This window comes from Vanellus vanellus (assembly GCF_965231255.1).
Source record: "Vanellus vanellus genome assembly, chromosome: 1".
NCBI lineage: Eukaryota > Metazoa > Chordata > Aves > Charadriiformes > Charadriidae > Vanellus > Vanellus vanellus.
The window spans coordinates 121,544,621-121,560,404 of NC_138905.1; the positions used below are offsets into that span (position 1 = coordinate 121,544,621).

Below are 15,784 nucleotides of genomic sequence, written 5' to 3' on the forward strand. Positions count from 1 at the left end.
TCTTTTTGACATTTAAAAAAAATATTTCTTTTGAACATGACAGGTTAATTGTTTCAAAGCAATAACAACTGATAGAAATATAAAGCTGTGACGTAGAAATATAGAACTCTTTCTGTGGAAAGAGTTACGCTTCCAGACTAATGCAATGTGGCTAATGCAGAATGATTGAGTAGGTATTCTATTATGCCTAGATATCTTTCCTCCTCAACTCCACAGGCTGTTTTTAGCACATCTTCATTTTTTTTACTTTTGTTGTTTTTGAAAAGCTAAGTTCCTCATTTTGGTTGAGCACTTGAAAAGGAACACGCATGTGAAGGTTCCTGATCAGACTCTGTGGGTAGGCAACATCCCTTCTTTGTACTGATTAGGACAACTGGAATTAACAGATAAATTATTTTTTATTAGCAGATAAATTCAATGGTATAAAGTGTGTAGGCTCAGAGCTAGAAACTTAGCAGTAAGAACTTCCATTAGCATATGAGAGTCTGTCCATTAAAAAATGAAAGCAAGAAAAAGGATAGAGTCCCTGTCAGTGTTAAGATGACTGTAATCCATGAATATGTTGCATACAAACTCTAAAATACATTTCAGTTACAAGCACTAGAGAGAAAAAAAAAAAAAAAAAAAAACAACAACCAAGCTTTAGCAGGGGATCTTCCAAGTTTATGGAAAGGACTATTTTTCCCTTCAGCTGAACAGGGTTAGTCTTAACCCAAAGTCATTACTAGTTCTCTGTTCATTATTGCATTGACAGAGCCCTAACAGTATTTGTTATCCACGGAAATCATACTAAAGATGAAGCAGTTCTTCAAGAAACAAATGGGTAAAATACAAAAAGGTGCTAGGAGAAGCTGAAGGGGCAGAGGTGACTCACTTATATGATCCTTCTAACTTATCTTGGAGCGAAAACAAATTCTGCAACCAAACTTTTTGAAGACAACACTAAGAGAAAGCAGCAAGTAACACTTCTACACTTACATAGGGTTGTGTCAAGAAGAACTCACATGGTATCTGGTACTCCATTGCATAAGCGCTCAAGAGGGATTTTCTCCTGCAGGAGTAACAACTAAAGCAGAATGACAGACTAAAACAAACAAAACTCTGTCCTTCTCAACAAGCATGTAAAGATCTCTGCTTTGCGTTCTTTGCAGCACCCTGGTACATGTGACACAGAAGACATAACAGCCAGTCCACACCAATAGTGGTTTAATAAGCAGGCTGCTGAAAACTGAATTTTCAGGTCCACGTGCACCAGCTTTTCCTGGTCTTTACAGAGTTGTCCCCGACAAGATACGAGTTTGACATCCAATACTGTATCTTGATAACCATGAGACAAAACTTAGGCTTGCAGGATACGAAAGGTAACAAATTAAAGTTGTGACCTGCTAGTTAGTCCAACTTCAGTGCTGTTCTTCTATGATACATCTATGTTAGTAAACTGAATGAAGAAGAAATATTTTGAAAGAAGAGTGGCAAACATGAGGTACAAATTCATTTTGATCTGTAAGTTGTTCAATTGCAGAAAAGAAGAGAAAGCAAAGAAGGGATTTAACCCTGGTTTATACTATATTGCTAACGTAATAATGCTTTCTAGAAACGCACACTTTTCTCTAACAGTTTTACTTCCCTACAGAACGCTGTTTTCTGGCTGGAAAGAAAGGTAGAAAATAAGGAGTTCCAGATTGTCTTCAGACAATTTTTGTTCTTTGTCTAGTCTAGTGGTTGCTGTGGTAGTTATTAATGACCTGTTCAAAGGATGTTCTTCTCAATTCTTTGACCTTATCCACAGAAGAGACTAGCTTTTAGCCTTTTTATCTTTTTGTGTGTGTCCCCTTTCCCAGTTTTCCTATGGTAAAGTCATATCAACAAACTTAAGCTCTTAACATGGCAAAGTAACAACTTATTAGATCAAAAAAGAAATTACAATTTCCCTCTGATATAGGCAGCAAGTGATGACTTACACATGTAACACTACCCAGATTGAAATTAGCATCTGTAGGACATCTCTGTCATTACACTGCCAGTGTAGCAATTTCAAGAATTCTAGGTTCCTTTATGCTATCAAACTTAAGCTCTTTATATTTCAATCCAAAGGAGGAAAAAGTGATAATTAATACATTGATATAAACAGCAACTTAGACCATAGTATACAGCATTCAGAAGAAATTGATACAATTTGTCCTGTTAATAAATCCTGACCTAAGTTCACATGTAAGGCTTGTGAGCCTCTAACAATAATATGACTGTCTCTCAGTGACATATATGGGGAGCATTACCCAGTTCAAGATGAAAAACTTCTGTGTTAGAAGAAGACAGATGTTGGTGCTAAGAAAACAGAATGTTTCAATTAAATCTGTGTGTGTAAACCCAAAATCCTGCCGATTATTTGCTTTCTACAAACTAAAATGTGTAAATGTTTCAATTTCACATTTTGATTTCAGACCATTTGGCAGAATTTGTCATCATAAAATATGACTGAAGCAGTCAGCTAACATTTCCAAGATCAGACAGTCAGGTGGCTACTGAGAACATCCGCACGTGTACAATATACTCATCTAAGAAAAAAATATAGCATATGCCTTTCTAGTGTCTGGGAAACAAGCTAAACTCCTAGCAAAGGTTATCAAGAAAATTAATATCTTTTTGACAGCTTATTCCGTAACTACTCTCAGTATTTCACAAACTTTCCTCTCTGCACCCAGCTGGTACTGACAAGCACTGGAAAACTGAATTGCATAAGACAAACCAGGAATCCAACTGTTTCATTTACAGTTAATTTGGATTTGACCAGCAAACGTCATAAATTGCTGGCTTTAAACTATATGCAGTAAGGATTTGCTGACTGGAAATTATTCTGTATGTATTCTTCCACCACCCTCTTATACTATAATGCATTACAATAAACAATTTTTTTTTTGAAACCTGATGTGTTTTTGAAACTTGACATTTGGAAGCAGCAGGTTTTATCGCGTAAGCCAGAACTACACATTTATAGTATTTCCTTCAAAATTTCTCTGGAAGATGCAAAGGGAAAAAATACAGGTATATACAAGGTATTTCACCAAATCTGAAGCAAGACTCTCTAAGAACTTTCTTGCCTAATTGCACAAAACCACGCTGCTGACATTCTCTGTAATTTAAAGAATAACTATTACCGTATCAGTTCCTGTTAGGTAGATATGCACAATGGACACTACACTCAGATGATTTAGTGGCAAGAGTTGCAAGAAAGATAGGAATCATCTAAGGTTCACTATCTGCATGAAACAAAGGAACTGGAAAGAGGGAGAAGCACATTAAAAACTGTTTTATTAAATTAATTTCTACTTACCATTATCAGGAACTGGTTCCATGTCCCATGGGCTAAGCTTTTCAATTTCACCATTGTCCCATCTGATTCACCAAGTTAAGAAAAAAACAAACCAATTAAAGTTATCTTGACTCAGAAGTATTCCCTCCAAGCATATTTAAATCACAGCTATTTTTAAGTATTAATAAAATATACTGTATAAACATGCATATAAACAAAAGCATTAGCTAGCAATCAGCTGTCACAGTGCAAAAAGGAAACATTCTTCATAATAAATTCTAAATTAAAATTGTGCTCGTGATTTTGGCTATATGCAACTTACCCAATATAAAAATCACTTTTACAAAGCCTGTATCAAGAACTTGCAGAAGAAAAATAAACCATATACTTGGAAAAAATGAGATAAAAACATGAAGGGGATGATACACGAAAATACACATAGAAGCAAGGATTTTTTTGGCTAAACACAACAGTAGTTGTGCAAGTCTGTGGAATGTTTCAGAGAAAAGAAGAATAAGTGAGGTATTTGGCATATTAACATTCCATTTTATAAGGCATACCGCATTAAGAGAAAGAAAACAGTAAGTGTAAAACCAAGAAAGTAAAGTTAAGTAAGGACCAAAAAGGAATCAAAGGCAAACACAGTTGATAATTATCAGAATGAATATACAGATACACTAATGTTAAGTATTAGGTGTGAATATCATTTTGAGACCACATTTAGGCAGATTTTTACATGTTTTTAACAACACAAAAAATACCAATGAATTTTGGTATTTTAAAGATAAGAAACACCCTACTGATCCATCTAGACCATTAATTTGTGTCTTGAAAAGTATTATTGGGAGATGCTATTTACAGAGACAGTATGATCCTGGTACAAGTCCATTCTACTCATCCTTACAGCATTCATGATCATTTTATTCCTCTAGGCATGTTTGTGAATACATCCCAACCTATTTCCTTTAGTATTTGTTTATTTCTATCCAGTACCTTTTTGAACCTGCTAGTACTGTTTCAACAGCCTCCTGTATAAACGTATTTCCAAAGTTCAGCACCCACATTGTTAAGAAAACCAAACCTGAACTCTTTGAAACAAATCCCCTACAGATTTCAATGCGCACCTCTAGTTCTGTCAGTACAGAATTTGGTGAATAATAGTTTTATATTGCTTATCACCTTTATGATTTTGTGAACTATCAACACACCCCTTTCACCCTTCTCTTCCATCTGAAGAGTGACTTTTTTTTAGTCTTAACCCACAAAGCATCTGGTACAGACTCTTAATCATTTTAGTCGCTCTTCTCTGTACCTTTTCTGAAGTATCTTCCTTTAGATGCTGAGGCACAAAATGCATCAAGACATCAGCATACCGCAGTGCTAGAAAGCAGTGAACAATACTGTTTTGTCCTTGATATCCTTTCTGACAGTGGCCAACGCCTTGTTGATTTTTGTAGCTGCCACTGCACATCAGCTGATGTTTTTCAGAATTGTCAATGACTACCTCAACATTTCTGTCTTCAGCTGAATCTACCAGTGAGCTCAATGTCATATAAGCATAAATAAGACTATTGTTTCCTCAGATGTCCTACCTAACATACATCTGCACTGAAAATTATCTGGCATTTTTCTCCCAGTCAGTTTTATGAGGTCTCTCTGGAAGTCCTCAACGTTACAGTGATATTTGCTACTACCCGGACTTGATGATCTTAAAGGTCCCTTCCAACCTCGACAATTCAATGATTCTATGACTTGTGATATTTACAGACCTTGGATATTTAACTGTCCGTGCCCTAGAAGAGGCTTAGAAGGACATTAAGTAAAGCTGATCCCAGCATAAATTCCTGGGGGAGCCTACTCCAGCCTGAAATATGACTGTTAGGAATCATTCTTTTGCACCCTATCCTTTAACCAGTTTTCAACACATACAAGTATTTGCTCCAATCCTATGTCGTCTTAGTTACTTTAACATCTCTTGAAGAGAAATCCTGTCAATGGCTTCTTAAAAAAAAAAATAATCTAAATATATGCTGTCTGCTCTCCACCATCCACTTTATTCATAAGCTTTCTAACAAACACACAGAACTTCAAAACGGGTAGAGAGGCAGAACTTTCCTGTACAGATACAGTGCTGGCTCTTTCCTACAGCTGGGTTCATCCATATGCTCAATAGTATTACTCTTTATTATAGACACATACCAGAAACTGAAGTCAAATATATCAGTCTACAGTTCACACTGATTTCCCTCCAGAGCCTTTTCTGTTGGCAGGAGCAATCTCCCAGTCCTCTAGTACAGAGTCCAACTGTAGGACAGCTTGCAACTTTGCCAGGAGTTTCATATCAGAGTTCTTCAAATGCCTGGGTGAATTCCATCTAATTCTTATGACCCCATAAACTTAGATACTTGGTCTAATACCTCCTGTGCATTTATTTCAAACAAACTGAAAATAGAGATGATCGTCCTTAATATTTTATAACTAAAACTCTGTGCAATAAGAGCACCTCTCCATTATTTTGGATTACCCATCGACTTAGGAAAACTTGGATCCATCCACATTCAATCTGTTTGACGTTTATGAACTAACAGAGTTCTGAAGGCTCTGAAGCTTTATCTATTTGGTTCTCCTCCCCAGTTAACGTACAATAATTCAGAAGCTGTTGGTATTCATAAATGTATATACTACTTCATGATATTGCATGAAAAACATTTATCAATACAGTTTAGCAGAGCTTAAGCCCCATTTAGTTCTGCTTAAGCTCCATTCATCCAGGTAACGTCACTTAATAATATGTAAAGCTGCTTCTACACAAATTGATATTTTTGTCTGGCCAATAAAGTAACAGAACAGTCAATTTATACATCTTCTATTTATTTATTATCTATACTACAGTGATGGTGATAATTTGAGATGATTCCTAACTGTGTGGCAGCCTGCTTACTGATAAGATTTTCAGTTAAGTTACATGGGAATTACTCCTCTTCATCTCATTCAAATGTGGTTTCCCACACTCTCCATCACTGACTGTTTGGAAGCCAAATTTCAAAGGTTGCTTCTGGTATAAAACACAAAGCACTTCTATTCAAATAAAGCTCTTTGTCTCAGCAGTGGCGAAGAACAACTGCAGATGCTCACTCAGCTGGATAAGCAAAATTCTACCATCTAAAAAAGACCATAAACCAAATCCTGAGTGAAGAAGAGAGACAGCATATTGCGTTTTTCCAAGACGGAGCCACAATAATTTGTGTTTAGGTTGTTTTTTTCCCATTTAAACACATGTAAAGTGAAGTGTATTTTAAAATATTTTTGCATCCAATGTATAAAGCATACAAATGCAAATTAGGAAGCTACTGCTGCTGAACCACATGCAGATTCTTGGGTAGACAAGGCTTAAGATTCTTGAACAAAGGATAATATTTACAAAAAGAGCTAAGGACCCAGCCAAGTCACAAAACCTGACTATACCTGCAAAGCACTCCAGACATTTTCATATACATATCTTAGGAATCTTCTCTAGGAGAGCTGTTTGTGAGTCAAGGTAGAACAGTCACATTCTCTACAAAAGCAGCACAAATCTTTCAAGATCTCTCTTTTGAAAGTGCTTTTTAAAGAGCACTGCATTCCTTACCTATCCAATTTTTAAGCTAACTTCAAAGCAGCTCTAGACTTTCCTCTGTTAAAGTCTGGTACATTAAAATATTGAAATATCCTTTAGCGTTCACAGAAGAAAGGAGTCTAGGAAATTGGCTATAGGTTCTTTTTCATAACTGAAAACTCAATTTTGAATTGGCCAAGAAAACAACCAAAAACCCCATCTAAATTTACTCTTAAACAACTGTGGTAACATAACGAAACACATGAAATGTGTAACATATGGAAGATAACATATATTCCGCATGGTAGCATATCAAAGGGTTTGAGCTATCTAACAGACAAAACTTAGTACTTTGAAATAAGATTTAGTTGTATTTTAATACTGGTATCTGACCTCAGTGGATTTTTTCTGTGTACATCATGTTACTAAATAAGGGAAAATATACTAGCCAGCAACTAGAGTATTTTTACCCTTACATGACCTGCAGGAGATATGCTCCAAGTATACCATCCCTCATGCCTGTGACATTAGTAAGACATCAGTAAGCATCCAGCATCATTTCGTTTGTCAAGATCCTCTTTTTTAGGTCAGAGAAGAGTCCGAAGGAAATGAAATGAGGGCAAGAAACCAATACACAGATAGTCTGGATTTCATTTTTACATCTGTATTTTCTCATGTAACTGTCAGAAAGAAAAAACAAGTATTCACACATACTGACAGATGTGCGAGATGTGGAGCAGTCTTAGCTTTATCACTGCCCAGAACATGAAGAAGTCCTTTATGGTCAGATGATCTGTTGTAGAGACTTAATGTTGACGCCACTCTTATTTATGGCAGATCAAAAGTGTCAGTTTGCTAATTGTAGCTGTGGAAGCAAAAGTGAAAATTCACTTGCCAAAAGCATACAGGCAAGAACTTCAATCTGGAAGTTACTCACACCTTCCCACTAAGGAAAATCAACAGGATACATGACAAGTAAAGCAGACGAGACAAGGAACCAAAATACTTAACACAATCTTGGCAGTCTCACAAATTGTCTATTAGCTACAAGTACTTCCTTTGTTTGGGATAAGTGAGTATCAGATCTACTCTAAGAGCCACAGGAAGAACCTCTAGTCATGATAGAAATAGGAATATTATGTATTTGCTGATTATTCTCCTTACAGTCCTCCTTTTCTGGCGGAATCCAAAGCAAGCAAGATCCCAGAACCATTCCAGACAACTTGGACAGGGCAGGACAAGGACAATATCCTGATTGTGAACATTGAGGTCCCCAGCTACCTTTCTTCCCCTTTCTTCTCCTTTGTTTGAAGGACATCTTTGTTGACATGAAAGAAGGTGCACAGGAACACCACTAATGTCATACCATCATCGGGGGATATTAGGGAGTAATTTTTCAGAACATGCCTTGGTAAAGAAGGTATGTGTCCAACTATCTTGTGGCCAGTTTGACTCTGATGTTCCTGGCCTTTCCTCTTTAAGCACTTTTTTTTCTACTCTAATACCCTTGATTTGCTCAATTTGCCACGTTTCGAACAATGCAGTTGATACTATATGCCTTCATCTAGGCAGTATTATCTCCTGACAAGTAGACTGGTCAAAGGGATTTGTCTGTTAGAGGTAAGACAAGGTTACATTATCTGCCAGTTATCTAGCTAAATATCACCCAAAGAAGAAATCAAAAGGTGAAATGGCAAGTGGGACCTACACAATATGGAATATGCCAGAATACCACTAGGCAGTGAAGAGATTCAAGTTCTGTCTTCAGATTCATGTGTTAAGCATGAAGAGAGAACAATGCTTGGAAATATCCTCTACAGGAGTCTCAAGTGATAGCATGAGATCATCTTATACATATACTTGTTCCTGTAGACTATAACGTGAAGGACAGAAGTGTGAACTTGAAGCATAAAGATCATGATGTCAGCAACAACAGAAGAGATTCAGCATGCCCCATCCAAAACCAATTGTCAATGAAAAATAATAATTAACCTACACTAGAAATTGCATTGCTTGCTTCGTGGAAGAGATTCAGCACTAGTCCTTACAGAATATGGTTCGCATATGTGAAAGAAGTCAGTAACTTCTTTTACCATATTACTATTCACTAAAAAGTTGCTGCAAGTTATTACATATTCACGTTGTGCTGTATTAGCAACTTAGAACCATTAAGAAGTGATAAGATAACCAGTAAAATCATTCGAACAATTTATACATTCTCATACCAAATAAGCCAGCTAAGTAAGAAGCAACCCACACTACTAACATTAGAAGTTTAAAATCTTTCTATACTTACTTAACACTGTAACACTGAAAGTGACTATCCGGATATTGAGGCTGATATGGTTCTTGACCCAACACTGTTCCAAACCACCAAGCATCATCAATAATGGACCGGAACCTATCAGCTACAAGAAAAAAGTCTGCTCAGATATTCTACTAAGAAAAGCTATTTAACTATACTTTTTTTACATGGAATTAGAAAAACTTTCAATCAATGTATTTCAGTTTAGAGTTCTAAATCCACTGATACTCAATAAAAGATGAGAACTTATTATGCCAAAAAAAGAGTGCTAAAATCTATAAGTTTCCTACTTAGCTATAAAATAAGAAAAGGGAGCACTAGAGTCTCAATGTATGTTTTGAAGACCGTATCTCAGATCTATGGTAATCCCTCTAAAACACTTAATACAGCAGTTAGCAGGCTCAAATTTCTAACGGGCAAAGGGACCTTAGCTAACAGAGAGCCCTCTGAAGTTACAAGCAAGTAGCACCTAGCATATTCAGCAATTAGCCAAAGAAAAATTTTTGCTTTCAGAAATCATTTAGTCAAATACTTAGAAAGCACACTTACAAGCTTGCCAGTTCCTTTGCCGTGCTTCATCATAGAACTGACGTAATATAAGGAAGTCGATAACATCTGGCATATCATGGTATCTAGATTAAAAAACAAACAAAAAAATCCCTTTCATGTATGCGCTTTAGGGCTTTAGGAAGAAGCTTAAAAAGAAACATACTTTTACTTCTCAGAAAAATAAAGATGCACATACCTGATGGAAAATGATTTGTCTGTATGTTTTCCAGTGGCATGATCTATAAAGGCAAGTTTGAGGCAACATAATGTGGGAGGACCAACTTCGTATCTAATTCCAACAATTTTTACCAATTCTTGATCCTACAGGTAAGAACAAAGTTTCAGCAAGTTATTACCTTTTGGACTATGCACACAACTATTAATTTAACATTAGGTAAACCAGCACATGAATTGTACCCACATCCAAAAAGGCAAAAATATTGAAATTACATTTGAGATTTCAATGGAAGACAGTTTTTCAAACGGGGCAATTTTAACACAGCTACTTATATTCAGGCTTCCCACAGCTAACTCTGAAGATACTCTGATAATTGAAGACACTTTCCCCTATTGTTTCCATATGGAAACATTATGGGAAACAACATAACCGCACAAATCAATGTTTTGCAAACAGTATAATACAATTCTTCATTCACAGACTACTAGTAACGAACTCACAGTATCTTCAATGCAGACCTACCCTAAGGACTACTTTTCTCCATGGCTCCTTGTGTGGATTCAGTTCATAAATGTTATTTCTTCTAACTGCTTCAATGTAAGCTTCGTGGCCTTGTCGGAAATATATTACCTAAAAAAAAAAAAAAAACCGTGAAAACCAAACATTAAATGTGATCCTATATTTAGTAACTATAATAATGTTAGTTAATGCAAGCATTTCAAGATTTTAATCAATATTCCTACCTCATCGCCCATCTGAGGGACAAAAGGGGATCTTCGAAGAGCTGTGTCTGTTATCCAAATGGGAGGATGCCAATCATATGACAATTCCAAGTTTACTGGCTGTGTTGGAGCATTAGCCTTCACATTTAATAAAACAGCAAAATTAGATATAATGGACATATTGCTGACATGACATTAAAACAACTCATTCTGTTTTAATTTGGCAGACAAAAGCTTAGTTTATGAAAAATTAATGTACATTTCCAAAACACATGAGCAAAATTCCTCCAAGGCCTTGCTCGAGTTGTAACTGTATTTGCAGTACTAATACTAAGCATTCCTTTCCCATATGAAGATTTGAGTGAGCAAGATTACCATTATGCAGGTCTTGAGAGAAACAAAGTTTTATAATTTAGATGGCAGTCTCAGTGCCCAATTAAAAAAAAATAAAAATCTATCAAGCTGCAAGAAAATATTTGAAGATGAAAAATTATGAGATATTGCACAGTAAATATCCATATTAAACAGTTCCAAAAATATAATTTTGAGAATACCCAGAAAAAAGTGAAAGGATAGAGAGAAAGACGTACCAAAATTACCCCAAGCATTAAAAAAACACAAACAAACAAAAAAAAAAAACCCAAACCACCTGTTTGCCCTTTATGGTAGAAAACAGCACATAATAGCTATTGTAACTTAAAAAAGGATAATTACTGTAACCTATAAAAAATTAAAAATTCAACCCAAGTATAAATGGCCACCATAAATACAGTGACTATACTCCTAAGTTTTCAAAAAGTTATGTTACTTAGAACCAGACAGTTTAACAGGTTTTAGTCTAATAGTCTGTACAGTTATTAAATAATCACATTTCCCCTTTGATACCAGCAACCTTGAGAATCCTTTTTATTCGAACAGTGAAAATGACTTCACTTGGAACACAGATTCTTCTATACAAATCAGTAGATACCCTACATTTGGAATGGTCTAAAATTAATTAAGGTACACTGTATGTAGTGATACCAATATCCTTGTCCAATGGTAATAACAGTTACTTTAGCAGTTTCCAGTGAAGAGGCCCAAAATCTTAAGAGAGAAATTTATTAAATAGTGAGTAGAAGAAATTAACAGTATACCTCCTCCTGCTTTTTTGGCTTGGGCTTTTTTCTCCTTTTTCTTCTTCTTCTCTTTGGAGGAGATGATTTCTCTGCTGATACTTCATCTTCTGAAGTACTGCAATATCTGATAGCTTTCCGCCGAGAAGTCCGTATGGGAGGTTGTAGGTTAATCCCTGCATCAGCAATCCAGTCGGAGTATCTACTTGAAGAATCACTGTCCATAGCAGATGAGGTCAGGGAAAATGCAAACATAGAACCAAGTTGTCAATATTTCAGAATGCTAAATTCACTTAGACAAATATCTGCAGATATAATTTGCTGTTGAAAACACTATCAAAATAACTAGAATTGCTTTGATCTGTTGTAACAACTACTTCACTTGACATTTAACATAATTTTGGGGGAACGCTAATTCAAAGCATGTGTTTTTTAAAAAAAGTCTGGTGAATTCTAAAATCAGTAATTTCATTAAAGAAAGCTGTGCAATCAAATTCTGGACTAGTTAAGAGCCCTCCCTAAAGACGACACCAGCCAAACACGACTTAAAATTCTTTAAAGACGCTGGTACACATTTTGGTTTTTTTATCTCTCTTTCTCAGTATTTTTTTAGTTCTACTACTATAGAGTTCTATAAAGAATATCTAAAAAAAGCCATAGTAAAGTGATTAAAATCTGTAACTTCAGTTCTAAATAGAATTATAACCTTATCAAAATTAAACTTTTTTCAACCAAACAACTGACTGTTGCTGCATTATTAAAAAAAACAAAACAAAACAGCAAAAAACCCCAAACTAAACAAAAACCCCCAGCTCTCAAAACCCCAACAGCACACTATAAAAAATATGCCAGACTATCTTCTTTCTCCTTGCCACATAGCAAAAAAGCAAAAGGATTTGAAACTACACTAACAGACACAAATGTTTTGGTGAAATAGAACACTAGGTAACAATGTAATGTGTCAGTACAGTACCTTACAAACCACTAATACATATGAAGCACAACAGAACTTCCATACAAGTTTTAACTTGCCAAAATTCAAGTAAAACTCGTTACAGTAAAAGCTGGGACTTGTTTGTTCACTTTTACCTAGAACTATTACTGTTGCTTTTCTTGTCACTTCTCCATTCTTCCTCTTCATCAGATGAGCCTGAGCCCTCGCTTTCTTCAGCTTCCTGAATTTAAAAATATACAGAGTCAATCCAATAGTTTCTCACAGCACATGGTTTAAAGGTTTGAAACAAAAAACACATTCTCCAATCATGTCTGCATATTATCAAATTAGGAAGAAATTTGGTAAAAAGAGTTGTTAAAATGGAGATTACAGTAGTTCTTTTTTGTAGCTGATTTCAACTTACCCTTTTAACCTCAGGAGTACACTATTAATCATTAAATTCTGTATATTCACTCACATTTTATTAGCCATATGTGGATCCACCTGCTGTAGCCACTCTTCACAAAGCAACACTTCTATCCCCCTACCATATGACAGTTCTGGGGTTTTTTTGTTGGTTTTTTTTTTTTTTTTTCTAGTTTAAGTTCACATTGTTTATCAGAATAAAGTTGCAGGTGATTCCAATTCCTTCAAATTCCAAACTCATGATGTTGTAATTAGGTCATGTACGCAATAAAATCTAGCTCACTAGTACGCAATAAAATCTAGCTCACTAGTACGCAATAAAATCTAGCTCACTAAAATGCAAAGGAAGAATTTAAAGATTGCGAAAGGAACAAATCAAGGAAAACTATCACATCTCCAACCTGTACGCAACATGGGTATATTATGTTACTGGAGTAGCACTTCTGTTTTTTTTTTTTTTTTTAATTAGTTATGCAATTTAGAATCAGGTGATTTTTCTGATTTTAGTATCAACTGATTGACCAAGTACTAATTGGGTGTATTCATGCATATATTTATATGCAAATCTAAATAGTCAAGATACATCAAAATATATTACAGCTTAAGTAATTTCCTGATTGTTGTTCAACAATTTATTTGCATTAATTTCACATTTTAAGTGTGTTTTATATAACTGAAATGACTAAGTATAATGTATTGCTCATGTCTCAAGTTATATGTTGTCAAGCAAAAAAAAAAGTAAGAAAAGATCTCACTTGCAACTTCTTTGATACTGTTTGAATTAGTCCAACTGATTATTTCTTTGTCATTTTCAGAGTAACAAAGTTAACAGGCTTCCCCCTAAGACCTGTTCATACAGCGTACAGGATGGACAATATGCACTAAGTCAGTTCTCTTTTATTTTACCATTTGTAGGATTAAAACAAACCAACCCTATTTACATCAAAACATAAATGACTTCTTATAGTATTATTAGTTTTAGTATTATTAGTATCTAACATCACTTCTTCAAAAATATTTAAGTATATGTAGTATTTACAGCACAGTGCACATAGCTCTCCTATTTGCACTTTATGTGCTTTGAATTTGTCAGGTACCAGAAGCCTCCTGTCAACTGCCCTTCCACCCAACTGCCAAAATAAGGAAAACCTGAACTTTTCATTAATTTTAAGTGACTTGTTTTTAAACACATAGGAATTTTTTGTTAAGAGGCTAGAAGAAGGGAGTCTGTTCCCAAAGTATATAATTCTTCATCATAGGTACAAAATTATTTCATCGCCTGAACATCCCCCATTTTGTTCACCGTTCTTCCTTAACAAATAAGTGACTAGTCCAACAAGTCCAACCTTCTCTACTCCTTCCACTTCTTACCCCTTTCTCCATTTGACGCTATTTCCTTGTATGCAAAGCAAGACAACTGTAGTTTAAGCAGTCCTACCACTGATTTACAGCATCTGATAACACAATAGTCAAAAACTCCTCCTACCCACAGCAAAGTCATGTTTCACTCCAAGCCAGGACTCGGCCAGCACAAACATACTCTGTTGAAGAATCACATTACTAGGCCATAACAATACTTTATAAAGAACCTTCAAAATTTCCAGTTTTAGGCGTGTGCACAAATTTGGAAGGTTTTCGCAGAGAAACAGGGAAACACATCTAAGATCCAAACGTCACTTTAAGCCAGCCTCAGCACTGTACATCAGTTTTTTGCCTTGGGCTGTGGATTTGGCTTAGAACATTCTCAGCAAAAAATAGTTCAACCATTTATAAAATGACAGGAAAGACTTCCATTATTAAAGTAATAGATAACTAGGTTTGAGATGTGCTAACAACTCTGCTTACAGAAATACTTTCCCTGGTAAAAGAGGGTGGGTTTTTTGTTTGCTTGTTTGTTTTAAGAGAGAAAAGGCACATTTAGATGTAGCTTCACTTATTGAGGAACTCAAGTTCAAAATACAGAACTCGGAAGAGAACTTACCTGTTCTATCAAGCCAAAGCAGTTATCTCTTTCCTCATCAGATGACTCCAGTTGTTCAATGTTATGCCGTGTTCGGTAATTGCGATATTTCCGTCTATGCAGTCTACGCTTAGATTGTATTAATGAAGACTCAGAGTCACTCTAATTTATATAGGAAGTGAAAAAAAAGAAGTTACATAAAAGCATGTAGCAAACTTTTACAGGGGTGAAAGGGTGGCTAAAAGCACTGCTGAAGGTAAAAAACTGAAACAGCCTCATCACATCAAAGCCTGATCACATCAAAACTCCTTTTCACAAGAAATTATTTTCCTGTAAGCCAACAGTTTTAAATTTGCTGATCCGAATTTAAGATTTATTAGTTGTTCTAAGAAATTGCTCTTTATAAACTACTGTGACAGGTCCATTCACATTCTTGATTCTGTAAATATATTTATCAGGTAGATTAACTGTCACAATGTACAATTCTGAGAGGACCAAAATCCTCAACTCCCTCCAGTTATGGGGATCATGCAGTAGAATTCTTGCATCAAATTGTTTTGCACTGCAAGATAGTGAATCAAGCCACTATCTTACAAAAACAGTACAAGAATCAGTTTTTCCTTTCTACTGATCTCTTGCAAAAAATAGGTAATGAAAAAATAATTCAAAATGAGGCAAGTCTGAAAAAGT

At 35.4% G+C, this 15,784-nt stretch overlaps 1 protein-coding gene across 1 annotated transcript in view; it reads right to left on the reverse strand.

Annotated features, from left to right (window-relative positions):
• The window catches only part of BRWD1 (bromodomain and WD repeat domain containing 1), a gene marked incomplete at its 5' end in the record, with an annotated part of 62,546 nt that overhangs the window by 23,190 nt on the left and 23,572 nt on the right, over positions 1-15,784 (reverse strand). The window contains 9 exons of the mRNA XM_082489728.1: positions 3,332-3,393; positions 9,202-9,313; positions 9,760-9,842; positions 9,956-10,080; positions 10,460-10,567; positions 10,681-10,797; positions 11,796-11,991; positions 12,864-12,949; positions 15,116-15,256. Of these exons, the coding sequence (XP_082345854.1) occupies positions 3,332-3,393; positions 9,202-9,313; positions 9,760-9,842; positions 9,956-10,080; positions 10,460-10,567; positions 10,681-10,797; positions 11,796-11,991; positions 12,864-12,949; positions 15,116-15,256 (1,030 nt within the window). The remainder of the gene's footprint in view (positions 1-3,331; positions 3,394-9,201; positions 9,314-9,759; positions 9,843-9,955; positions 10,081-10,459; positions 10,568-10,680; positions 10,798-11,795; positions 11,992-12,863; positions 12,950-15,115; positions 15,257-15,784) is intronic.